Source organism: Drosophila busckii, chromosome 3R (assembly GCF_011750605.1).
Source record: "Drosophila busckii strain San Diego stock center, stock number 13000-0081.31 chromosome 3R, ASM1175060v1, whole genome shotgun sequence".
Lineage (NCBI taxonomy): Eukaryota > Metazoa > Arthropoda > Insecta > Diptera > Drosophilidae > Drosophila > Drosophila busckii.
In genome coordinates, this window is record NC_046607.1 from 4681190 (window position 1) to 4706977 (window position 25788).

At 44.4% G+C, this 25788-nt stretch overlaps 6 protein-coding genes across 6 annotated transcripts; 4 read left to right on the forward strand and 2 right to left on the reverse strand.

Moving 5' to 3' along the window:
* The first annotated feature begins 312 nt into the window (after nucleotides 1–312).
* On the forward strand, nucleotides 313–1209 carry LOC108602731. Its single transcript, XM_017990882.1, has 2 exons — nucleotides 313–786; nucleotides 841–1209. Exons 1-2 carry the CDS (start codon nucleotides 313–315, stop codon nucleotides 1207–1209), a joined length of 843 nt encoding a protein of 280 aa, XP_017846371.1.
* A 2552-nt stretch (nucleotides 1210–3761) lies between these two features.
* On the forward strand, nucleotides 3762–6387 carry LOC108602195. The gene is made up of 3 exons (XM_017990244.2): nucleotides 3762–4446; nucleotides 4506–4761; nucleotides 5475–6387. Exons 1-3 carry the CDS (start codon nucleotides 4312–4314, stop codon nucleotides 5777–5779), a joined length of 696 nt encoding a protein of 231 aa, XP_017845733.1. The 5' UTR covers nucleotides 3762–4311; the 3' UTR covers nucleotides 5780–6387.
* A 2534-nt stretch (nucleotides 6388–8921) lies between these two features.
* Nucleotides 8922–11439, forward strand: LOC108601461 (Osi10). The gene is made up of 5 exons (XM_017989359.1): nucleotides 8922–9414; nucleotides 9468–9997; nucleotides 10499–10751; nucleotides 10986–11137; nucleotides 11215–11439. Exons 1-5 carry the CDS (start codon nucleotides 8922–8924, stop codon nucleotides 11437–11439), a joined length of 1653 nt encoding a protein of 550 aa, XP_017844848.1.
* Nucleotides 11440–11565: 126 nt separating this feature from the next.
* On the reverse strand, nucleotides 11566–12510 carry LOC108601460. Its single transcript, XM_017989358.1, has one exon. The coding sequence runs from the start codon at nucleotides 12508–12510 to the stop codon at nucleotides 11566–11568; it is 945 nt and encodes a 314-aa protein (XP_017844847.1).
* Nucleotides 12511–19323: 6813 nt separating this feature from the next.
* On the forward strand, nucleotides 19324–21428 carry LOC108601459. The gene is made up of 2 exons (XM_017989357.2): nucleotides 19324–19942; nucleotides 21001–21428. Exons 1-2 carry the CDS (start codon nucleotides 19471–19473, stop codon nucleotides 21426–21428), a joined length of 900 nt encoding a protein of 299 aa, XP_017844846.2. The 5' UTR covers nucleotides 19324–19470.
* A 3049-nt stretch (nucleotides 21429–24477) lies between these two features.
* On the reverse strand, nucleotides 24478–25195 carry LOC108603898 (shematrin-like protein 2). Its single transcript, XM_017993073.2, has 2 exons — nucleotides 25082–25195; nucleotides 24478–25004 (listed from the first exon to the last, which is right to left on the reverse strand). The coding sequence occupies exons 1-2, from the start codon at nucleotides 25085–25087 to the stop codon at nucleotides 24510–24512; spliced, it is 501 nt and encodes a 166-aa protein (XP_017848562.1). The 5' UTR covers nucleotides 25088–25195; the 3' UTR covers nucleotides 24478–24509.
* Between the last annotated feature and the right edge of the window lie 593 nt (nucleotides 25196–25788).

The following is a 25788-nucleotide window of genomic DNA, read 5'->3' on the forward strand; positions in this document are numbered from 1 at the left end:
CGAAAGCGCAGCCTAAGCGCTCAGACAATGTGCCTCTGGCTAAGCGATGGCTGCAGGCTAATTGGCGTGATATTTAGAGTAAAACAAAATGTGTTTTTCAATTTCAGCTGCCGCTTGACATGCACCCCAGCGCAATTAGCCGGCAAGAAAATGGCCAGGCGGTATAAAATGCATACAACGCGCTTGCCAGCACTCAGTTGTTAATCTAAAGTGCAGCGCCCAGCAGCTGATCTTAACGCCAGTGAAGTGCAAAAAGAGCAAGGATAGCCCACACACACCTACACACGCACACACACATACACACACACAGCGATGATCAAGTACGTGTGGCATGTGGCAGCATTGATGATTGTCTTCTGCTGGCTGCCAGGCTCGCTGGCTCGCAGCACAAGCTATCATCAAATGAATAGCCTGCCGCTCGAATCACAGCAGAAGACACAACACCAGCAGCAACAGCCTGCCAGTGCGCCCAGCTTATGGAAGGACTTGTCGCTGGTCTATCGCATTTATCAGCAGTGCACGGGCGAGAACATGTCGGTGTGTCTGAAGGTGAAGCTGCTGACCGGACTGGAGAAGGCCTTCCGCTCAAGCAGATCACTGTCGCTGCTCGAGGGCATACAGTTTGTCAGCAGCGGCGACGAGGCACAGAAGCGCAGCCAACTGCCGCCTATTAATGAACAGGATATAGAGGCAGTGCTGCCGCGCAGTGTGGACGCCAAGGAACAGGTGCTCAACAGCATGATTTTGAAGCGTGTCAGCAGCTTTCTGCAGGATCACACACTACAGGTGAGCCAAGCCAATATTATGTTGCACACTCGTTAACGCTTCTCATTTGCACAGATTAAGTTTCCGGATTTGCGCGAAGCCGACAGCAACTCGGTGGAGGGACGCAAGAAGAAAGACAAGAAAGGCAGTGGCGCCTATATAATGATACCACTGCTGCTGGGTGGCACGCTGGTGCCCATTGCCTATGGCGCTCTAGCCATGCTGGCTGGCAAAGCGTTGATTGTCTCCAAGCTCGCCTTGGTGCTGGCCTCCATTATTGGCATTAAGAAGCTGCTGAGCGGCGGTGGCGGCGGCAAGGAATCCTCGCATGAGGTGGTGGTCTCCTCTGGCAGCCATTCGGGCTGGGGACGCGACTTTGACATGGCGTACAGCGGCTGGAAGCCCGCCAAGGAGGCGGCTGTTGGCAGCTCCAAGAGCTTGTAGGCCAGCTGCCAGTCTGCAGAGTTTGCATTTGAGAGCGAGCGAGCGAGCGAGTGTGAGAGGAAAACCAAAGAATTGATTGCCGCATGAATTGTCTGAATAATCGAATAATGTTTAGCCTAATCTATTTACCTAACTGTAACGAAGCTAAATGTGTGTGTTAGGCCTAAGTAAGCGTTAATTAAATATAGAACATTTTGCTTAAAACCCACACTGACCAACAGCTGCGTTGATTATCGATCAAACACGCCCAGGCCACGTTTGGTGAATTTTTGATAACAATTTACAAAAAAACAAACATTTACGTGCGTGCTAAAAAAAAAACAAGCAGAAGCAGCCATCGCAAGTAACAGCAAACATTTCTTCGCTTTCTACAGAAATAAAGAAAAAAGTTACATTTATTATTAAGCTGAGGCCAGCAGGCAGGCAACGTCTGGCGTCTGACAAAGTCCAATGCAATATTCATAGATAAAATATGCTCGACCGTATGCGAAGCAGAGCAAAGCGACAGAGCAGCGCTTCAATTGCTGCTGTTGTAGTTGTTGTTGTATTGCTTTGGTATGCGACATTTTCACTTTTGCACTCTGCACAAAATATTAATGAGCTGCCCGAACTGACACGAGTGGCAAGTGGAAAATTGACTGTGGAGTATGCAGCAGTAGAACATTGAACCATTGCTTCAATTCATGTGCGAGGGCGCCCTTTACTTGAGCTATTGACGTCATCACGCGGCGGACAGGGCAACACTTTCCATTAATTGAAAATTACTCAAGCACAAACCGAGCGAGCTGAGCAACCCGGAATTCGCACGTTGACACAGTGAGCGGGGGCGTCGGTGCACGAAATGAAAGTGAAACTTTCAAAAAGGTGTCAATTTTAAAGCAGAAGATGGGCTTCGTGTCACTGCAGCAAACGAAAAAAGGGTTGGGCTTGAGCTAAAAGTTGAGGATCTAACACAGTTTGCTTAACTTGAGTGGGCGCCAAATGAAAGCTGCGCGTTTGAGGTCAAAATAAAGATGATTCGGCATAGCAAATAATACAAATTAAATTGTTGAGCTAAGCTAAGCTTAGTTTCAACTCATTGCGTAATTAGCTTAGGCTACATAAAACTCTTTTTATTGTTTCACTTTCATTGCAGCCAAAAGTTATTGTCAAGTCGACCACAGTCATGCCCTAACTGGAGTCATAATGAGGCAGCTACAATCTGCTTAGCAGTCCAATCACGTCATAGCGCCCATTGGTGAAAATCATTTGCATATATCATCAGTATCTAATAACAACTTTAACACCTTTCAAGCTCAACAGTTATGTATGTGTGTGTGTGTGTGTGTCGGTGTTGTCTTTAGGCCAAACTGATGGTTTATCAGCGGTACTTTGCATCATCTGCTAAACTCAACATACGGCGCTTTCTTTCAGGTACTTGACTAATGCGTAAATTACACAAAATGCCACAGCCAGATACAACTTCAGCTACAACAACAGCAACAACCACAGCAAGTAGATGAACGTGTGGCAATTTTTTTTTGCTTTTGGAAATTTTTTAAAGCGTTATAATGTGCACGATTCGGTTTGTTATAGACAGCGATTGGCATACAAAGCTGCACTTAAAGCCACATTGGCAGCAGATACATTATGAGCTGATAGATGGAGAAAAACAAATACAACACAGACACACACACACACACACACACATACACACACACACATGCGCATAAATAAAGAGCAAAATTAAAGTGAAATTTTTTATCCATGCCGCCTGCAAACTAGTTAATTTTCTATTTTACTCCAATTTAAGCAATACTCGTATCTTGGCTGCTGCTGCTCGAAAGCAGCGAGCAGCGCAGCCTCTGATGATGATGGTGGTGATGGAGAGGCTGTTGTGGTGCAAAGTGGTGCGGGGTTGCTTGATTAGCCAGCGTTAAAGCCACAGCTAGTCACGTGTCTGCAATTTCTAATGTATCGATCACTCGAGCGTCTCAGCACGCATTGCACTTTCAGTTGTTGCTTACCACTGTGGTTGCTGTGGTGCTGCTGTTGCTATTGCTATTGCTGCTGCTGCTGTTGTTGTTCTGCATAATCACCAGAAAGTGTGCCACATTGCAGGCATCTCTTAAATTAGCATTTTAAATGCCTCAATACAAAAATTTTGAGCTGTCACATCAATGACAAAAATTCCACTCAATACAATTATTTAGTGGCCACACAAGAGTGCCACTGTCCAAGTATCTGTGTGTGGGTCTGAGTGCGCGTGTGTGTGTGGATATGTTTATGCGCAAATTGCTAACTGCTGCTTAAGTGTTTGCTTGTTGACAAACAACAACAACAACAACATCAGTAGCCGTTAACAAGCCAAAGCTAAAGCGCTGCCAGCTGCGCCGTCAACGCAGCAAGCAGTTACACTGAGCAAAATATACATATATAAAATATATATATTCATATAAATTACAGATTTTATACTTTTGCAAATTAAGTCACACATTTAAATCCATTTAATAATTAAATGAAATATACAAATCAAATAAATTTCAAATTGCATTTCTATTTTTTGAGTACACACGCATACACTTGCTGAAGTCTAGGCCAGGTTATGCCCAGGCCAAGTCAGGTTGCAGCCGATGCGCTTCGTGGCTGCTGCTGCTGCGGCTGCCGACGAGCAACAGCGTCGTCGTCGCCGTCGTCGTCGTCGATGTTGTCGTTGCGGTTTGTTGTCGTCTTCGTCTTGGCCAGGTTGTTTATTTAAATTCTAAGCTCGGCTACTGTTTGCATTGTTGGCGCTGGCCGCGCTGCTCAGCTGAGTTGGGGAACGAGGGAATACATGGGGAAGCAGCAGCGTTGAGCTGGCGTCGGGTTTAAGCGTCAACGTCGCTGTCGTTGTCGTTGGTCCGCTGCTGCGCTGCTGGCCGGGAATAAAACTCGATCCGCGTGCGTCTTCTAGCCACAGTTAACGGGTTGCCTTCTGACCGACAGATCGAACAAGCCAATCGAGCCAAGCGCAGTGAACGCAAACAAGTGAACCCAATACACGCACACGCAGTGCCCAAAAGGATAATAGTTAGTGACAAAGACAAAGTGTTGTGTTTAGTTTAAATAAATCCAAAGCAAATCATGTTCAAATTCGTGTGCCTGTTCGCGCTGCTAGCCTCAACGGCCGCAGCAGCCTCTGAGGCTGACAGCCTGCTGACGAGCGCGCTCAAAATGGTCAAGGACTGCGGCGATCGCTCGATGGTGCTCTGCATGAAGGTAAACGACAATCAATGTCAACTCACAAACTGGCCATTGAGCTCTTAATTTCATCACAGGAACGCGCTCTGCATTACTTTGATACGGAGAACGGCGATGTGAGGCTGACCGAGGGCATAGCTCTTGTCAAAACCGATGAGATACCCGTGGGACGCGCCCTCAATGATGTGTCGCTGCCCGATGAGCCCGAGGCGCGCGAGTCTGAGGTTGACTCGCTGCTGGTTGAGCGTGTGGCGCGCTTCTTTGGCACACACACTCTGCAGTTCAAGGTACCCAAGGACTCCATACAGGACATGCAGCGTGCCCTCGAAGAATGTGAGTAAACAATTAAGCAATCACAACAGCACTTAACTCAGTTCAGATCAACTCAGCTCAAAGCTGGTTGTGGGAGCTACCACAGCACAATTGGTGTTCTGTTGACTGGTTCTGTTGCATGCTGCCAATTTGGGTTACTGGTGCAATTACCCACAGCCATGGCCATGGCATTGGCATTGGCAATGCGTTCGTCTGCCAACAATGTGGCTCTCATGCTTAAATCCTGTTTTCACTGTTAGCTTCTCTAACCGCATTGAGGTCACAACACATGCAGGCTGACTAGGCTTGGGCTGGCATCCTGCTGCCTCCAGTTTGCCATTTGCCATTTGCCGTTGCCATTTCCCAGGCATTGCTAGCGGTGCATTGACAGTTGGCTTTGGCCGGCCATGAGGCAACCGCATTGCAAACTTGTTGCCGCAATTAATTGCATTTTGAGTTAGTCAGCTAGGCTTACTTTCTTTTTGTGCGATTTCTAAGAGCGCGTTGCTTGCTTAGAAAGCGGTCGATCCTGTTTCTGTTTCTGCTACGGTTTCGGCTTTTAGCTTCATATTGATTAATTATCTTGCGCACCAATTGCTAATGAGCAGGCAACAGGCAAACTCAAATGCTCAACTAGCGAAAGTATTGCATGCAAACCGATTGCTAATTATCACACTTGTCTGACTTACTGACTGTCTGTCTATCTGTCTGTTTGTTTATTTGTTAACATCTAGCTCGCGGCAAGAAGAAGGAGAAGAAGAAGTATCTGATGCCGCTGCTTATGCTGTTCAAGCTTAAGATGGCTGCGCTGCTGCCGCTGGCCATTGGCTTCTTGGCGCTCATCTCGTTCAAGGCTCTGGTCATTGGCAAGATTGCGCTGCTGCTGTCCGGCATCATTGGACTGAAGAAGCTGCTGGAGTCCAAGAAGGAGAACTACGAGGTCGTTGCGCATCCGCACTATGAGCATGAGCACAGCTATGGGCGATCACTGCACGCAAATGAGGCCCAGCAGCTGGCCTATGCGGCGTATAAGCAATAAATCGAGTCGACTGCCAAAGCCACAAGCAAAAGTGCAATACACACAGCAATCAGCAACAGCAACAGCAAAGGAAATGAATTGGATTGGATTGGAGCACTGAGCTCGCTGCGCATTTTCGCCCAGCGACTCAATTAATTTATTTTATTTATTTAATTTATTTGTAGCAGAACTCATGCCATCAGCAACTCTCATCAGCGAAATGAGTGAAACTTGTTGGGAAATGAAAAGAAATTCAAACCATAGAGATTAAGTGCAAATACGGTGAAATGGAATGGGGGCGGCAACTACTTTGGGCGCTCGCACTACTTAAGCTTAACTTAAATAACTAAACTTAACTTTAACTAAAACTAAAGCTAAACTATGCGCCAGTTAGACGACTGCACTTTGTATTATTTTAATGCATAATTTAATGCTCAAGAGCTTTACTATTAACAACTTCTTACTTATTTACTTATTGTATTTAAACTCAACGCCAAAATCTTTAACTTAAAGCAACTGTCCTCAGTTCACGGTTCGCCAACCCCCTGACCAGAAAATTAAACACACAGCCACAGCTGCAACCACAACCAACTGAACTCAACCACACTCAACACACAAGCAAACAAACACGAAACACTCACAAATGAAACTCAATAAAGCTGCATTTATCTGTAACTGTTGTCGTTTGCATTCAATAGGCGCAGGTGGAGTTCATATTAAATACGCATATTGCGCATACGCAACGTGCGCGGCATATTTATAGTGAAATGCTTTCACTCTTTCACTAATAAAATGAATTACCAACTAAGGCAAACGAGGCCAGCGATATCAATTGCATGTGCGACACACAAAATCACAGCGTGCGGCAGCAGCAACAGCAGCAGCAACAGCCACAGCAACAACAACAGCAGCAACAACTAAATAAAATTTCACTTGAAAGACGCGCACTGAGGCGTAGTCAGAAGTAAGACTTCCTGGCCTGCAATTGGCTTTGAAATAACTTACTTACTCTCCGTAGCTGCTACTCTCTCCCCCTCTCACTCTCGCTCGCTCTCCCGCGCTGTTTCTCTTGTGGTTACACCTACACGTCGCTGTTAGGCCTTGCTGGCTGGCATTGGTATCCGGTGACGCTCCAAAATCGAATGAAAGTAGCCGACGACCTGTTTCTTTTGCATGTTGTATGCCGCATGTGCAACATGTACGACCACATTTGGGTCTGCAGCTCCAATGTCAATGACACGTACTTGCGGCACGCCCCAATGCACCGCCCCGCACCGTAAATTTATGGCCATTGGCATTTGGCCGAATGCCAAACGGTCAAATGGCCAAATCGGTCCAGAGCTTGTATTAACTGTTTGCCAACAATTGCCAACGACCATGAGCTTGAAAATATTGCTGGTGAAAGTGTTTATTAATCAAAAATTTCTATCTCTTTGCCATGTTGAGTATTTGTCGCCACGACGCGGCGACAATTGCGCTGCACATCCCATGCCGCATGCCAATGCTGTGGCAAATGCCACACAAATATTGCGAGACCACAAGCAAAACTTTTGCTGCAACATTTTCATTTTGCCAAGAAACTTTTACTGCCAGTCAAAATTTTGACTCATTTGCCATTTGGCAAACAAGCCTTGCAAATTGGCCGCCCGAAAGTTCACTAGGTCCGTGAGCATTAGATTCAATTTTAAATTTATGTCCAAGTTGGCAGACAAATGTGTCTAAGGACGTGTAACTGCCCAAACATAAACATCAAAAGTCCATGTTGTTGTTATTGTTGCAGTGCCAACTGTGGCAACTCGGCTTGAGTTTTAATAGCTGGCGCCGTAAAGTATGCTAACTACTTTTTTAACAAAATCACATCGCAATTACCCCCGAAAATGCCACTAGACATTTCTGACTTAAGAGACTTTTAAAAGTTAAGAGTACGCTCGAAGATTAGAAATACTTGCGGAAAATTCTAATTGCAGAACTTAAGTGAAAGTTCTTTAGTTGAGCAAGCCATTAAACGCTTAAGTGGCAATGCATAAAATATAATTGAATGTCTAGAGCTTTAAGGTTCATTAGGCAATGCCAACATATAATATTTAAACTGACTGTGAAAACATTAAGCTTGTTAGCTTTATAAAAGCAATTAACACAAATATGCCTCAGAGCTATTTATAATTTTACAAATTTAATTCAAATTCAATTAGAAGTAAGCTGTGTTACAATTCACAACTTAATTAACATATAAAATAAGAACATTTTATTTTAGGATTCAAATACAATATTTAATATTCAATGCAAACGTGTCTTTAATGCAATTGTGCTTACTAAGTTGGCTTTTTTTGCTTAGCCTTAGGGTCGTTAACCTCTTAAGCTCATTATGTTAAAACAAAACCCACCCCCAACACTCTCTCAACAAAACGTGCTCTCGCTAGCAAAAACGTGCTCTGATCTTAGACGATTGCTGTCGCTCACACTCTCCGAAGGACTTGCGCTCTCAGCATCTCTCATTGCACTGAGATCAAGTGAATGAGCAGCAGAGCATAAGTATCCTACTGAGGCTGGCAAGTGAATCGAAGGTCAGTCGTACATGGACTGCTGGCGATTATACTAGCAGTAAACGAGCTGCCAGAATAATAATAATAAATAATTCAAATGTATTTACTTGCTTTCAGGTCAAATGGCTGCCAGTTAGTTTGTTTTGCCCTAACGTTAATGTTTTGTGCCTTAATTGTTATCGTTTATTTAATAGATTTAAGCATTAATAATTGCTTGTTTCATAACTTTTCTAATATAACAACAATGCCTCATTACATAATGACCAAAATGTGCGAAAAAAAAGAAGCAACAACAAAAACTGTTGGCCGCATGCTGCTGCCGTTTACCGGTCGCGCTTCGTGTGCACTGACCATGACCATGATGCGTACAACAACAACAACAGCAGCAGCAGCAACAACAAGATTAGACGTCAGCCACTTGGCGTTGATGTACAACAATTTCCGTTATTGGGCCATGGCGGGAGCGTTACATGTGCAAAAAAAAAGGCACAAAGTGAACTGACGTTGGGCAGATTTTGGGCGCAAAAATGTGTTGATTATTGTATAACAAGCTGTGGGCAACTATAAAAGCCACAGGTCAGCTGGCCAGCAGGCTTAGTCTAACAATAAAACGTTACAACATGTGGTCGACAGCAGCAGCAGCGGGTGCGCTACTGTTGCTTAATCTGCTTCAATTAGGAGCGTCTGTGGTTGGCAGCGATTTGCAGCACGTGAGCTTAGAGGAGCTGCAGCAGTTCAAGCAATGCGTGCGTGGCGCCCAACGACCCAAGCTGGGCGAGTGCCTGGGCCGTTCGGCACTAAACTTCATACAGCGCTTCGATGAGCGTGAGAATGTGAGTTTCGTGCAGGACTTTGTGGCAGTGAAGCGCGAGACGGCAGCGGGGCGTTCGTTGCTCAATGTGCTGGACACAGATCCGGTGGATTTTCGTGGCATTCTAGAGAATGCGGGCGCTGTCATGGGCCAGCGCAGCTTAGAGTGGCACATGGACGCGCTTTATCCGGGCTTAATGTTCAAAATTGGACCCACAGCAGATGCAAATAGTGTGGCGGAGTTTGTGCTGGACGAGGGTGCGCAGGATGTGCGACAGTTTGGCTATGAGGATGTCAGTACAGGTAAGTTGCTTGCACTAATCCCCAAGGACATTAACTTATCTTAATGTTTATAGGTCGCGTGCTTGCCAAGCAGTATCTGCTGCCATTTTTGCTGGGACTTAAGTTCAATCTGGTGGCCTTGGTGCCGCTGCTGTTTGCTGGCATTTGTTTGCTGCTGAAAAAGTCGCTATTTTTAGCCAAGCTGGCTGTGTATGTGAGCAGCTTTCTGGGCTTGGGTGGCGTGCTGGGCTCACTGGGCAGCTTTGGCGTCGGCGGGGGTTTGGCTGGCTTTAATGTGGGTGCGGGTTTGGGTGGCTTTGGCCTGCAGCGACCGCTTGGGCATTTCCCGGGCAAGACGACAGTGTTTGGCCAAAGCGATGAGCTGCATCATCAGTATCATGTGCAGGAGCCGCCGCCATACAAGCGAAACGATCGCAAGCTGCAGTTTGAGGCGCCACGGCATGTGGCATCCAACAACAAGCCACGCGCTGTGGACAATTTCTATGAGTTCGACAAGGTTAGGCATACGAATGCGTTGGAGAAGCGAAGCAACTTCCAGGACTCCACGTCGTCTGCTGGCATGAACGGCTGGCAGGTCGTGGATGTGCGATCGCTGTGAATATTTATTTATGTGTATTTAAAATAACTTAAGTTAGCAGAAATATATGTTGATGCTTGTCAAGCGCTTTCCAAAAACGAAAGTCTCTGTTTTGCATGCCTCAGTGAGCTGCCAGTCAAGAGTTCGAGAGCGCGTAAAAGACATTTCAACTTTTCTTATTAGATTCCTATCAAGAGCGCTTCGGCAGTGTCGCGCTTTGACAAGCTGAATAATTATAAGCCCAAAGCCCAAAATAAAACAGCAGCAGCCACAACATCAATAGTTGGTTCTATATATAAACGCGAGCCAGCATTGTGGCTGTTTATTTGAAGTTTGAACTGCAAAGTAAACATGCGGCGTCTCTTGCTGTGCTTGCTGCACTGCCACTGGCTACTGCAGATAAAGAGTGAAGCTGCCGGCAACGACTCAGTGCTGAGCAGCAATTGGACTGCACGCAGCTTTGGCCGCTCGCTGCAACAGTGTCTGTCTGGCGGGGCAATGTGGCAGTGTCTGAGCGGTGAGGCGGAACGCTGGCTAGATGCTGCAGCGCTGGACAAGAGCAGCTGGCAGCTGAGCGAGTACATGAGCTTGGAGCCGGAGTTGGAGACGGAAAATCAGACAGCGGCGGGCAAGAGCGCACGCAGTGGTTCAGGATTAACGGAGAAGCTGCTGCAGTTGGCGCAGGGACGCGCGTTGCGGCTGCGACTGCCACGGCAGCTGACCATATCCAATGCCATTGATGAGCTGGAGGTGGATCAAGGTACGGTAGCCAACGTAGATGATAAAGTCGATAAGTTGTTAGCGGGCTTTGGTAGTTTTGATATGCATGCAACCACCACAGTTAAGAAAAAGACTAAGAAAAAGAAATATAAGCCAAAAAAGAAAAAGAAGAAGAAAAAGAAAGAGAAGAAAAAGAAGGAGAAGAAGAAGAAGAAAAAGGGTAAAGGTAAACGCAAAAAGAAAAATAAACACAAACACTGTTTCAACAAAACAGGTCGCAAGAAGAAGGACAAAGATAAGAACATGGCCATGATGGGCGGCATGATCATGATGGCGACCTTTGCGCAAATGTTCCTCGGCAAGGTCATACTCATAGCCGGTTCCGCCTTCATTATGGCCAAAATAGCGCTGGCCATTTCGCTGCTGGTGAGTGACAAACAAATAAATTCGAGAAGCTGCCATTTCGTCAGAACAATTAGCTGGCACGCATTCCTCTTTTGCAGGGCAGTCTAAAAAAGGGATCGGCTGGCAGTGGTAGTGGGAGTAGTCCCGAGCATGTGATTGTCGCCAGCGGCGGGCACAGCCACGAGAGCGGCTGGCATCGCAGCATGCCCAGCCAGCAGTGGCAAACAACCACCGCAGAGCCTGAGCAGGATCAGGATCAAGCCTATTATGCCTATGAAGCCACTGAGATGCAACGCCGCCGAGCAGCAATTGGCGCTGTTTAGCTTTAAATATTGTCTGTGTATTTGCATTAAAAGTAATATGTCTTAGAGCTAAGCTAACAGTAAACATTAAGTAGACGCTTTAGAATGTGTTTCTTTGGTTTTCTTTGCGGAATACACAGCGCCGCTTTATCGCGTTGCTTTGTTGTTGGTGTTGCTGGTAACAGCAGCAGTAGCCATTGCCTGCGGCAGCCAAGCATGATAGGCCTTGTCCTGCATCATCATCTCGTCGTCGATGCTGCGATGATAGGAGCCGCCATCGTGTCCGCCAGTATCGTATTCGCCCTGGTGGCTGGAGGAGTAGGTGTGGCTCTGCTGCACTTGCGGATGCTTGACAATCTCGTAGGTGGTCTTCTCGCCGCCGTCGTGGCTCACCAGCTTCTTCAAGCCGATGATGGCGCTAATGATGAGCGCAATTTTGCCCACAATCAGCGCTTTGCCTGCGACAATGGCTATGGAGTGATAGGCCATCTTCAGTATGGCTGTCTTCAGCAGCACGGCGGCAATGAAGGGTCCCAAATACTTCTTGTCGTCCTTCTTCTTGCGGCCCTCGCCATCAGTGCTCGCCTCGGCGGGCAGCAAATAGCCAAGCAGCAGCTGCAGCCAGTCCTGACTGTTGCGCTCGCCATAGCGCAGCAGGCGCGGCAGATTCACCTGCAGCTGATGGCTGTGCACAAAGTTGAGGAAACGCTCGAGCAGCAGCGCATCCAGGCTCTTGCTGGACATGTGCTCCAGATCGCGATTGTTGAGCTGACTCTCAGCCAAGCTGGCGCGTCCACTGCGCGAGTCTGTTTCAAGTCCAGCGCGCTTCACCAAACTAACGCCGTCCACAATGCTCAGCTGTTGCACTTTCAAGGCGCGACCCAGCAGGCGAGCGCCCTGTAGCTTGCAGCACCAGAAGATATCATCGCTTTGCGCACACTGTGCGTATACGTGACGCAGGCTACGCAGCAGTCCGTTCTCGCCATGTCCAGTTGCATTCGCATGCGCATTGGCGTTGGCGTTGATCTCTAGTGCACGTGCCTGGAACGCCGCCAGCAACAGCGCTATGATCAGACTCAGACGCGTATCCATACTGTGTATTAATGCTTAGCTCTATTTCTCTCTATTGCGATGTGCAGCACGCGCCAAGTGTTGATTTTGCCGCAAACTCACTTGGCCAACTGATCTTGTGCGCCGGCCTGCCAAACACATTTATACACTTCACCTTGCCACAATTAGCCAGGCAGGCGTTGCATCCAGTTTTGCTTTTCTTGCAGCCAACGCTGTCAGTGCTGCCTATTGGCTATTTAGAGCGTAATATGCATGCTGCAGTTTGCAATTGCAATTGCCGCTGCAGCTTAAGCTTCGCTGCAGATTTAGTGCAATTGCTCCCCGGCTTCGGCTTCGGCATTAGCCGCAGTCTCAGACTCATTGCGGTAATTAGCAAGTCTTTGTAATTATTTCAATCGGCTTTTATTACAGCTCTATGCTCAGCTAACTGCAGCCTAATGATGTCTTGTGCTCAGACGCCCACTTTCATCGGCTGCTGGCAACAATATGCTGCCAAACATTTGTACATAGTCAACGTAGCCAGCGCGCTGGCAGCGCTTCTTGAGCCTTCTGGCATTTTTTGGCACGCAAAGTTTTCGACATGGACATTAGCTATGCGGCATAGAAAACGAAATGAACACTGTGGTTAAAGGAAAATTATAGCAGAGTCAGTGCAAAATTGTCGCTGCAAGAAAGTTAATGAAAGTGCTGCATAGATTTTTAGCAAAGTCACGAATTCGTTTTGCATTGACACAGAATCTGAGTGGCCTGGAAACCAGCAATTAAATTGTTCTAAGCTCATTTAAATTTAGCTTATTATGCTTGAGCTGCAGCTGTCAAACTCATTTGAGTTTGTGCCAACTCATTTACTTTTACATTTGCTTTGTTTGTTAAGCGGCTTACATAACAATAGCTTGCATACTTTTAGGCTCAGAGTTGAAACGCCATAGCAAACAGCTTTCAGCCACATAGCAGTCAGCTTTTGTTGCTGATGCTGCTTTGCAATCGTCTTCAGCAATCGTTTTATTAAAATTGCATTGAAAAATGCTAAGCGAGCTGGTAATTATTTGTATTTATTATTTATTATTGTTGTCATGTTTAAAACATAAAAATGATAGAAAGTACAACGAGAAAGCGAATTTTGATCAAATGTACATACATTGGCATGTTCTACATTTGGCAAAATCCACTAGCAAATGTATGTCTGCGTGTATGGGAAACCCAACCGCATAATCCGCAGGCGATAATTTATGATAATTTTTCATGAGCTCACACGCAATTGCAATTGCAGCAGCAGCAACAGGCAACTTTCGCAGCGGCAGCCACAGTGCTCATCCGCCACTAATGGCTGCTAAGCAAAACCAAAGCATTGTAGCCACAGTGCTTAGCTAGAGTAAGAGCAACTGCAGCAGAAGCTTTGCCAATTTGCTGTAATTGCCATTTATGTTAACACACAAAACAAACAAAACGCTTGGCTCAGCAGCAGCTTGGCCAGCAATCAATGCCAATTGCGGCAGCCAAAAGATCGGGAACAATACTTTTGGCCCCGGCGATTTATTTGCTTTGCATTTTGTTTATAGCTGAGAATGCGCGTATATTGAGTCTCTGGGAATAGGAGCTCTCAGCGCAATTGCATAAAAGGAAAAGTCAGTGAGTTGTTTTTGTTTTCTTTTTATTTTCGGTGGTAGTTTCGGTTACAAATTTTTCACTTTCACTTTGTATGTGTTGACATCAGAGGCGCCCCCAACAAAACAACAAAAACAAAAGCCAAAACTCTCGTCTACTGCGGGTGCGGGGCAGTTGCAAATTCCCAACTCTGTGTGGCTTCAGGTGCTCGCTGGCTGTGCTGGTGCTGGAGCTGGTGCTGGTGTTGGTGTCTGGCTATGCTCAATCAAATTAAGCGCTGCCGGCCAATTACGTTTCACTTTGACCCCCAAAAAGCAGAAAAAATTAAACAGCAACAGCAACTGCATTGGTGTGTTTGTGTGTGTGTGTGGAAAGCCACAGCGTGACGTCTGTCCGTTAGGCGCAAATAATGAATTTATTATATATATTTTCCATCGCTATTATGTGCCCATAATTGTGTTTGTTTCTTTTCAATTGAAGTCGCAGCAATTTAATGTAAATATTTTGCCAAGATTTGCTGATTTAAATTTCACTTGGCTGGCAGCTTCAGCTGAGTGCCACCCTCATGAGAACAGACTACTGCCGCTATTGACTGTTGGCGAAAGAAATTGTGTGCTCCCCGCTGGGACATTTGATGTTTGTTCAACAGCTGGTGAGATGTGTTATCGTTATGCTACATTTCAATTGTTTATCTAGGTGCGTACAGTCGCATGCGTTATTCAACTTATCGCTTGATTACCTTATGCATGGATTCCATGAGCAATGAGTTTCGCCAAAAATATTTGCGGTGAAATCTAAGCTCAGCTCAAGTCCTTGCGATTGCCGCACAGCCACCACTTGGTCAACCACTTGGTTGCCACCGCGGCAACATGCAAAAGTTCACTGCCAAATGTCAATCACGATGACCGTGGTGGCAACATCGCTTGCCTCTCGTTGTCTGCTCATCAATCAGCCAAAGCCAGCTAGGCAACCGCTGCGCCGTACAAGGCAATTTATGTTTGCGTTGAAAGTGAGTTGAGTTGAGCTCGAACGGCATGCCAAAAATAAAAAAAAAAAATAAGAAAAAAATAACACAAAACACATTGCATTAAATTTTCACATTTATTTTAAATGAATCTCATGACTTGTCTATGTCTCCTTTTTATATTTTTTTTGTATAGCCCACGGGCCAGACAGCAGCTACAAATAATTTCGGTTTATTATTTTTGCGTTTCGTATTGTGTGTATGTTTTCTTTCTGTTTACTGACACGACAAACGACGCATAGACAGGCGTGACATGCAGACATTTTTGTCTCACCACAATGTCACAATTGTTAAGGACAACACTTTATTTATTGTCAACGGCAGCAGCCTGCAGCAACAGCAGCAGCAGCAGCAGCAGCAATCTGAGCACGAAATTCTTGCAATTTGCGCAAATAAATTATAATTTTAATGCGGCGCCAGGGTTCTTGAGCCTGACTAGCTTGTGGATTATTAACAACACCTTTGGTGTCGCAACCCTTTTCGCCAAGTTCAATGCACTCGCAGGCGCACGTTCAACCATCCGTGGCATGATAAATTGAAACACAGGCCAACGTGACAATGGCCAAAAAAAAAAAAAAAAAACACAAGACAACCCAAAAAAGTGAAAGCATCTTAAAGCCAAAGTGAAACTGTTTGCCAAGGAATAGCTGCTTGCAACCTTTGCAGCCTTGGCCAAGACATTGTCTGTGTGCTGACGTTGCAACTGCAGCCACAAACATTCAATCTTCGTTTAGTGGGGATGTTGGGGGAGGAGCGGCATGTCAACATTTTGGTAAATAACAAAGGCTATCGACTTTGTACTGCTACCAAGTTATTATGCTCAAGTTGCTCTCTGCTCAACTCAACTCTGCTTCGGGCTTTGGTATTGGCAATGTTTTGCGGTAATAAGTTTTCCAACTAAACTTTGGCCTGGGAAACGCAGCAGTGCAGCGACGTCGGTTTACTTAAGTTTTAATTGTTACTTTCAGCGGTTTTATATCTTTAATTAGCGCAGCAATCCGAGCGGCACAAAGGTTGCTCGACCATTACGCACTTTCAAGTTGTAAATGCGACATTTAAGAATCTAATTACAGCGCTCAGTGTTGTTTGCTGATCAGCGCGCAGAATTTCACCCAAAGAAAGCAAAAGCTACGCAACGCATTAAATGTAATTAATTTAAGCACTCGTCACACTGTGCCAAATGCCTCACCAAATTACCGAATTAATGGAGAGTTTACATAAATTGCCAGTCGATTAAGTGGCTAAAATTGCCGCACCTATATCCATATGCGTTTGTGTGTGTGCGCCTGTCATGCTCATTTTGGCTTTGACACATTTCTGCGCCTGTCACAACAGTCGTGGCCACATTTGAAAGTTGGCAACTAATCACGTTGATCGCATCTAAAAGCTAATTACTGTGAGATTTGTGCACTACACAAGGCGTGATAAGCATCGCCTAATGACGACCGTACTGGCTGCACTCGCTGCACTGGAAAAATATAAAAAACAAGTAGCCCTAAAGTAGAAGCAAGAGCAGCAGCAGTTTCACTTTTCTTTTGTTTTGTTTTTATAGTAAAATAATTCAATTTTTATTGCACTTGGATGAACGAACGCCCGCATTGAAATAGAAAGTCGGGCCAACACATACAGAGACATGGAGCTGGAGCAACTGTCTTTAATTTATATGCCTGGAGTTCTTAAAACTGAAAGCTGCACTCTCAACTTTAACCCGTCAGAGGTGTTTAACCTCGGTAGCACTTGCTTGTCTTTACGTAGAATTTAGAACAATTTATTTACTTTCTCTGCCGAGTCGTGAAAAACTTCACATTCACATAAAACAAAACATACAAAAGTTATTGCTACTGTTGCTGCGGCTGTTGTTGTTGTTGCTGCTGTTGCTACGTCTGTTGTTTATTACAGTTTTAATTTTGCCACAATGAAGCTGTTTTTTTTATGACTTTTGCCAGCCTAAAGAGCATTATGCCTGCTGCTGCTTCAAATGCGACAGTCGTATAAAAAATAAACAAAAACAACTGCAAGTTTTACAATTGTAAAGATAAAGTTCGTTAACAGCAGACTGGAATTTAAAAATTTTAAACTTTTAGCTAGAGTATTTAATTTTCCTACTATGAATTAATTATTTTGCTGGCTTTGTTTTGGTCGCAAGTTGGGACCACAGAATGGCACAGAAAAAACCTTGAACGAAATCTCTGGGCATAAAGAAAAGTGCAAGCTATGGAAAGCCAGTTGGTGGCGGTGGTGGTGAAGTTGCTGTTTGGCCTTGCGCGTGGAAAGCCACCGCAGCAGCAGCAGCAGCAACGTCTTTGGCCAAGAGTGAAGCTGCAACTGTGACGAAGCCAGACACAATTGTAGTCATTTCGCATGCACTTAAGCAGCGCTAGATATGGACAATGGATATGAGCGAGCATGTTATACTTACATATGTATGAGTACGTGTTGCGGATATGTTTTGGCAGCGACAGCTGCACCCGCAACAAGACAAGGCATGCCACAAGCTCGAAGCTGCAAGCTGCAAGCTGCAAGCTTCATGCGAGTGCATCTTGATGGATGCAATGCTTTGACGGCTTTATGCGCAAGACATGATCAAAATCCATGGGTATGTTCGACATTCGTTTGTTTCTTAAGCTTAGCAGAGCGCACAGCTGCCAAAATGCTGTCTTTGAAATACAAGCGAAACTTGCTTGTTATTTTTTGTGTTTTATGCTAAGTGCCGTTATGTTTGAATAAACCTTAAGCAAACAATAAATTTGTAATTTTTACAAATCGCTCATTGAACTTGGCCCAGGTCCTAAGCTTAGTTCCTAAGTTGCTTGGGTTCATTGAATTTGCAAATCCAACGGCACAAGCAAGCGCAAGTTTCTCCCCATCTAATGCGATGCCCGCCATGTCATGCTATCCCATCATCTCAGCCATGGCCACTTGTTATGCAGCAAAGCATAAACGGTCAGTGAACTGGCTCACCAAGATTGAAATACTTACACATATTGAGATATTGAGGCGCCGCCGCCATTCGCCAATCGACATTGCCATTAACGAGTACTTGTAATGCTATCAACCAAACCAAACCAAATGCAAACCAAAGCACAACAAGACGCCAAAGTAAAGCAAACAAATCAAATTTTATACAAATCGCCAAGTTGCTTAAGCAGTGAAAGTGATGTGGAAAATCTTTAAAATTAGTGTGACCCAGCAAGCGAAAATATATGCAGCAAGTATATAAAAAGCAGCAAAATATGGCAACATTTATCAAAAGTCACAGCGAGTTTCAGATTCAAATTGCGATATTGAGGGGTGCGAACGCTGCTGCTGCTTAACAAGTAGCCGACACGATGGCCATTAGTTGGAAATGCGCTTCGCTTCGGGGTCTAAATTTGCAACTTTATTAGCCAAAAATGAGCTGCGGCTCAAAGGGCCAGCAACAAACACAACAAGCAGCACTTGCCACAGAAAGTGGCCAGCCAGCAGTATTTTGGGCATACTTCCGTTTTGAGCTCTTTTGGGTAAAAGTATTTTGTAAAAGCCACAATTATGCGGCAGCTTTCCTTTTGCCACTGCCACTGCCACAGTGCTGCTGTATCTGTGGCATGCAACATGTGCACACAAGCACGTTCTACAAGATATGCAGCAGCCGCAAGTCAATGGCCCAGCAGCTTGAACGGACTCATGAGCAGCAGAGACCTTAGATTGCAGACACTCTCTCTAATAAGCACTACTGGGCGTAACTGCATGCCCCACCCACTGTGCCAATTTGCATAATAAAATTGGCCGATAAATACTTTCTTTATGGCCAAGTAAAGTGGCAAAGCATGCGAGGCGAAAATGGTTAAATACCAATTTGAAATTAAAGTGTCAACAAGAGCAGCAGCAGCAGCAACAGCAGCAACAACAACAATGACATGCAACAACAGGCAGCTTTAAAATGGTCAAAAGCCATGCAACTAATATATTTGGCTATAAACAACGAAAGCGGCGCATAAAAAAACAACAAAGCAAAACAAGTTGCAACTGCAACTGGCTAATGATCATCAACAGCAGCAACAGCAGCAGCTTCAGTTGAGCAGCGCTGCTGGGAAATGCGGCACGACGATCGGACGAGGCCCGAAGTCGCTTGCGACGCGCACGAAGAAAATTAAATTGCGATTAAAGCTTGTTGCTGTCTATAAAAGAATAAAGCGCGCCAAGGCCAGCCAACAGTTTGACTCGAGCTAGCCAGCCGTGCAAGACGCGCAAGACCCACTGTCACCCACACAGTAGTTCCAAGGATTAAGTTAAGCCCGCCGACAAGCGCTCGCGTCTGTGTGTTCTCTGTGTGTGTTATATACGTGTGTGTTAAGTGCAACAAGCTAACGGCAATGACATTGAAAACGAGGCACATGCGAGCTGAGGCAATAGTTAGCCTGCTGCTTGGGCTGCTGTGCCTGGCCAGCCGCAGCGAGGCCGGCACCGAGCAGTTGAGCAATGTGCCGCAGAACGCCGGCGCACGCACCTTGCTGCGCGTCTATGATGAATGCAATCGCGCCGAGACTGGATTTGTGCCATGCCTCAAGAAGAAGGCCATCTCCTTTATCGATCGCATAGCGCCCATCGAAGCCATTACCGTTGCCGATGGCATCAGGCTGGTGCGGCTGGAGTCGGCGCCACGTCCCGAGGCATACAGCAGCGAAAATGAATTAGAGACAACGCTGGCGCGTTCCGGCAGCGAACGCGATGCCAAGCTAACGAGCATGCTGATCGAACGGCTGAGCTACTTCTTCAACGGCCACTCACTGCAAGTGAGCTTTCCCAAATTGACTTCCGATGAGATTGGACGCGGCCTCGAGGAAGGTAAGCAAGCGATCGAGCGAGTGAGCGCACAACTTTATTTAATTGCAGTTACGTTAGCTGCACCGCTAAATGAATTCATTGCGCGTGACAGTGACATAATTTTGCAAACAGCAGCAACAGCAGCAGCCGCATAATTAGCACAGCAGCTGCAACAATATGTGTTGCTCATATTTAGTTAAACACATTGCTTGCTTGCTTGTGATTAATGCTATGGCTTGGCAGCTTAATTGGCAAACTGACAATGACATTGGCAAGGCAAGGCGAGCATGCCTGCCTGGCCCATTTCCTTACTGCCCGTTATTGTTGTTGTGGTTGCTGTTGCGTTGTTGTATGTAAAGCGCAAGCAACACTGGCGCGAAAGCGTGGAAAACGTTGGCTTCTGGGAAAATGCGCAATTGTTGAAACTTGTTCGCCTAGCTAGCTGTGTGACCCAGAAACCTTCCACAAAAACAACAACAACAACAACAACAACAGCAACCAACGAAAAAAATAAACAACAATGACGAAAAAATGTCATGCCTGAATTTCATGTTGACGGCTTCCAAGTCGACGGCGGCATGCTCTCCAAATAGTTCTGGCTCCACACACACACACACACGAATTTCTGTTTATTCATGCGCTTGATTGATGAATTTAGACAACTAATTGCGCTCCACTTCAAAGTGCGCTCAGCACGCTTTGAGTTTTGTCATGAGCGGAGTGTGTCTTGGCCACGTTTTTCTTTTGTTAATGACTGCTAGGCATCGATTATAATTTTGACACAAGCACTTATGCTGGCATTCGAATGCATTTTTTTATTTATTTGTAATGAAAAGTGAATTTTACTTTCACGCCACGACATGCTGCAGCTTTTCTTTTACTTTCAAATCATTGATCAATATCATTAGTCGCTGCTTACAACTTGGCCAACACTTTCCCAATGGCTCTAACCATTTTTGGCAAATTGCAAGTGCTGCAATTGTCGCGTCCCTCTGTATGCAAGGCTTTCTCCCTAAGAAACTAAATTAAAAATTCCATATGCCATAGATGTTAATTAAGTTTGCTCGTTTTTTTTGCAGGACGCGGCAAGATGAAGAAAATGGGCATGATGATGGCGATGATGGTGGCCACCAAGCTGATGGGCATGCTGCCGATTGCCATGGGAGCACTTTACATACTGGCAGGCAAGGCTTTGATCATCTCCAAGATAGCGCTGCTGCTGGCCGGCATTATAGGGCTGAAGAAGCTAATGGCGGGCAAGTCCTCGGGCGGAGGCGGAGGAGGCGGCGGTTGGTCCATCGGAGCGGCGGCGGCGGCAGCAGCGGCTGCATTGTCTTCAGGTGGAGGAGGCGGTGGCGGTGGGGGCGGCTGGGACAGACGCTCGTTGACTGAGGCGCAGGAGCTTGCCTATCGCGCTCACAGCAGTCAACAGTTGGCGCAGCCCCAACAGCAACAACAGCAACAACAGCAACAGCAGCAGCCGGCACAGCAACAGATCAAGTCATAGGCACCACACAAACACATACACATCTGCATAGATCTTAACACATACATATCTAATAACTATCATTAGTTGCATTTATCTTGTAGATAAATTACAAGCAAAGACACACACACAAAGACAGTGAGACAAACGATCGAACGGACGTACGGACGGACGGACAGAGCAGGCGCCAGGGGCAGACGAATTGTAATTAGATATGCAAGTGCGCTCTCTTGATGCGTTTGCAACGGTTAACTTGTAGCACAGTTGCGCACTTATAGATACATCGCTGGTAATGTATCTGTAAAGTGCGTTCGCACTGTGGTGTTCATTAGTTCAATGCAGTGTTACTTTTTTCATATTATCATTAGCATCAATTCGATTAGGTTTTGTTGCAATGCGTGCTCTGCTCTGCATTTCGCTACCCCACTCCACTCCACTCCACTCTGCTTCTTATTACATTTTACTGTTAACTATCAACTTTGACTGCCTTTAGTCCGAACTGAACTCAACTGAACTGAACTGAACTGAACTTTTCGCCCATCTCTTTAGCTTCATTTTAAATGCTAACTACCAACTTCCAACTGCTAACTGCAACTCGTAGTTGCTGTTATTTTTCAATTATTCATCACACTCTGTGTCTACACTCTTTGCTTTGTTCTCTACTCTAGCGCGCACACACACAGACAGACTCACACACACATGCATACATTCATTATGTTTTGATTAACTTTATGTTTAGTTCATCTAACTGTAGCTGCTAAGTGTAATAATTTATTTACATTATTTATTTTCTAGTTCTAAGCGAGTGTCGTATGTAAGCAGCAAAGTTTTATAAAAAACACAAAAGTTACAAAAAAAGACAAACAGCAACAAATATTACTTTTAAATAAAAAATACTCGAAGATAAACCAAATGCCAAAGCGCTTTATTTTTAAGTTTAACAAGCTCTGCTTAACTTTAAGCTAACGTGACTGCAAGCCGTTTTTTTTATTTAGGCCGACAGAATATCCTGAACGCACACACACACACACATACATGTGTGCTGACGATAACTTATAGTTCCTTCAGCCAGACTCAGCACAGCAGCAGTTACGAGGCCCACTGCGTTCATATCCGCTACATAAATTTCCTTGCTTGCTCGCCAGTTAACATATTCATGTCAGTATCTGCAGCTTTGTAAGTAAGTGTGTGTGTGAGTGTGTGTGTGCACATTTGCGTTCCAAGTACACTTGAAGGCTTAAAATACTTGTGTACTCGTATGGAGACTAAAGTCGTTTGCAAATGTAGCTCCTTAAACAGTTTTTGCAAAGGTCAAAGGTGCCGCCTTATTTATATCATTTGTTGCAGCTCAAACTCTTTTGTATCTTTAGCTGTTTGAAAAAAAAGTCAGCAAAGCGACTTTAAAATAGCAAAACAAAACATTCCACTAAAGCCAATCAAGTTTGTAAGGCAACTTACTAGCAAATTAATTTAATTTATCTTAGTCTTGTTCTAAATTTCTGGTTTCAGCTGGGACAGGTTTTCTTAAAGACTCGCCATAAAAGGGAATTATTATTAATTATGTGCAAAGGGAATTATTAGTTTAAACGCGCCAGCTTCAAATTAAAATATGAATTTGCATGCAAATTCATCCAATCCATAAAACCTAATGAAGAAGGCAGCTGGAAGCAATCTGCATATTTTACAGTTTCTGCCATAGGCGTAGTCAACTAAAGGCAGCTTATAAAAATGTAAGTATAAATTCATTAACCAGTGAGTAAATTTTTAATAACAAAAACCAATCTACATTAATAACACTTATTAGATTTTATCAATTCATTTATTAATATGCGAACCAGTATTTTTGAACAGCTGACAAATTTGAAATTATTTTATCAACTTGTTTGTTTTGATTAACACTCAGTTTGGCTATAAACAAAATAGTAAGTTTATAGGGAATTTCCTACTTTCAAAAGCAGTAAGCAAATTGAATTTGGTTATTTTATTCTATTTTGTTGGGATGACATACACAGTAAAATAATCATAGCATTGAATACCTGAAATTGTATTTAGCTAAGCTATAAACAACATAGTAAACAATCCAGATCATTTTTTGGAAATATCAAACTTTCAAAAGCAGCTGCTTAGCCGAGTGGCGTCAGATATTTGTCTGTATTAAATGATATGTGGAAATGTTCAATATTCGGCAAAAAGTAAAAGTTGTAAAATCTAAAATGTACATATTAATGCAATTGTTGTTTTTAGCTTCAATGCGATTATAAAACAGTAAAGCAGACGGCATATCTGAACATTTTTGGCCTTGCCATGATAAATTAAAGCCTATGGTTGCCTATCTATTTTATTTAAATTACAAGCTTTAAAAAACACGCTAACTTGGCGAAATAAAATCAGATTTTATTGTTTTATATCAATTGACGTTGCGTTGACACACGCTATTAATTTGAGCCGAATTTTAATTAGTTTGATTGAGTGTTAGTGCTTAAGTGTTAACAGAACAAATTTATCATGCTGCTTATCTATTTCATTTGAATTTCAAGCCTCAGGGAAATCAAATTGCATTCGACTGTTTTATACAATTTAACGCTGCCTTGAGCTACCCAAATGAGACAAATTTGATTACTTTCAAAACGATTTTTCCAAGTTATAATCAAAATTTTAAACACTGAAATTTTGAGGAATTTCAAACTTTCAAAAGGGCCAGATCTAAGCGTTCATTCTAGCTGCGGAGACTTACCTTGAATTAGATACAAATCATATCAGCAATAATTAATTGCGTATTCTTGAGTTGTACAAACTGCTTATAATGTTTGTTTTTTATAGAAATGTAACGTAGTATTGTTAAAATAAATTAAGTTCTTGTTTATGGAACAAACTTAAATAACAAGAGTTGTTTCTATTTTTATCAGATTCTGCAGCAACAAGTTATTTCTTTGTTGGTTCTGCTGAACGTCTCCAATTTATTTTCATCTCTGTTGATAATAATAAAGGCAACACGCATATACCCAAGCCAGGATCTCCCAGAAATAAGTCTTTGTCAGAATTACTTTTTTTTTTGTTTATTTTGTTGACAGAATGTAAGAATATTTAACAACAAGAAGCTGTTTACTTCTTCTTCCAGCCACCGCTGGCCCAGCCTCCATGACCGCCATAACCATGTCCATAACCGCCATAGTTGCTCACATAACCGTTGCCGTAGCCGCCATAACCGCCGCCAACTCCGTGGGAGGTGATCACTTTGTAGGTATTGACGTGGCTGACAACGGGAGCAGCGTGGCTGACAACGGCGTGGCTGACAACGGGAGCGTGGGCAACATAGCCATGTCCATAACCGCCATAACCGTAATCGTTGGCAACATGAGCGACACCACCATAATGTCCGCCATAACCGCCATAAGCGTGACCGCCATCAACAACATGGACGACTTGGTGGCCTCCATAGCCGCCTCCGTATCCGCCTCCGTATCCGCCATAACCACCACCGTATCCGGTAGTGTAGCCAGCGGAGTAACCGCCGCCAATACCGCCCTTCAGCAGACCCAGAAGTCCTGCATTGGCGGAGGCCAGGATGGCTGCGAGAGCCAGGACGCACACAAATACCTGCACAACATAGATTTTATATAAAATGCTAGCACAAAACGGAATAATCCTTTTTGGCCAAGGCAATGTTAACTCACTTTCATGTTGGAACGATCACGACCGAAACAGAAATGAAACTACTTTGAATTAGCCAAAACGCTCTCAATTTATGAGCTTCTGCCTTCTGCCCAGCTGTCTGCTCGGCCACAAAACACAGAGACGAGCAATACTGATTAAAAGTGGACAGCAGCAACAACAACCACAATAGTGAGCAAGTTAAAATAAATTAAATTTTGCTAAAGCGAATTAGCTAAGCAACTATGACGTTGCTCCAGCTCTGTCCCTGAATAGGTTGAGATAGACCCACACACACACACACACACACACATTGATAAGATGGCCTCTGTGGCAGTCCAATCGTATTCTGTCGGCTGTATATTGGTCAATTCGATGTTGGCGTAAACATAAATTTAAATTTGCATTAATACGATGTGTTTAAACTAGTTCTTATTGAATTTATTAACATCTGCTTATTGTCAATTTAAAACAAACGATTTAAACAATACGTAATAGTATTGCCCACTAGACCAATCGAACGGACGGACAGACAATCAAATTCACTGATTGAGCTTTGACATATAATTTTTGCTCTGAATACATCAAAAATCAAAAGCAAACTCATTTGTAAATACAAACATAATGCCCAGCTGCGTGGGCTAAACATTTTGCTACAACTTTTAATCCGGTTTTATTGTTTTCTTAGTTTCTTCGAATTTTGAGGGGCGTGTGTTGACACTTAAATGTG

What these genes read in the sequence shown, in the direction of transcription:
- LOC108602731 (XM_017990882.1), top strand. Translation starts at nt 313, where the DNA reads ATGATCAAGTACGTGTGGCATGTGGCAGCATTGATGATTGTCTTCTGC. An exon ending in TGCAGGATCACACACTACAG is followed by an intron (nt 787 to 840) that starts GTGAGCCAAGCC and finishes TCATTTGCACAG; the next exon opens with ATTAAGTTTCCGGATTTGCG.
- LOC108602195 (XM_017990244.2), top strand. Translation starts at nt 4,312, where the DNA reads ATGTTCAAATTCGTGTGCCTGTTCGCGCTGCTAGCCTCAACGGCCGCA. An exon ending in CGATGGTGCTCTGCATGAAG is followed by an intron (nt 4,447 to 4,505) that starts GTAAACGACAAT and finishes ATTTCATCACAG; the next exon opens with GAACGCGCTCTGCATTACTT. An exon ending in GCAGCGTGCCCTCGAAGAAT is followed by an intron (nt 4,762 to 5,474) that starts GTGAGTAAACAA and finishes GTTAACATCTAG; the next exon opens with CTCGCGGCAAGAAGAAGGAG.
- LOC108601461 (XM_017989359.1), top strand. Translation starts at nt 8,922, where the DNA reads ATGTGGTCGACAGCAGCAGCAGCGGGTGCGCTACTGTTGCTTAATCTG. An exon ending in CTATGAGGATGTCAGTACAG is followed by an intron (nt 9,415 to 9,467) that starts GTAAGTTGCTTG and finishes TAATGTTTATAG; the next exon opens with GTCGCGTGCTTGCCAAGCAG. An exon ending in CGCTGGCCATTTCGCTGCTG is followed by an intron (nt 11,138 to 11,214) that starts GTGAGTGACAAA and finishes CCTCTTTTGCAG; the next exon opens with GGCAGTCTAAAAAAGGGATC.
- LOC108601460 (XM_017989358.1), bottom strand. Translation starts at nt 12,510, where the DNA reads ATGGATACGCGTCTGAGTCTGATCATAGCGCTGTTGCTGGCGGCGTTC.
- LOC108601459 (XM_017989357.2), top strand. Translation starts at nt 19,471, where the DNA reads ATGACATTGAAAACGAGGCACATGCGAGCTGAGGCAATAGTTAGCCTG. An exon ending in TGGACGCGGCCTCGAGGAAG is followed by an intron (nt 19,943 to 21,000) that starts GTAAGCAAGCGA and finishes TTTTTTTTGCAG; the next exon opens with GACGCGGCAAGATGAAGAAA.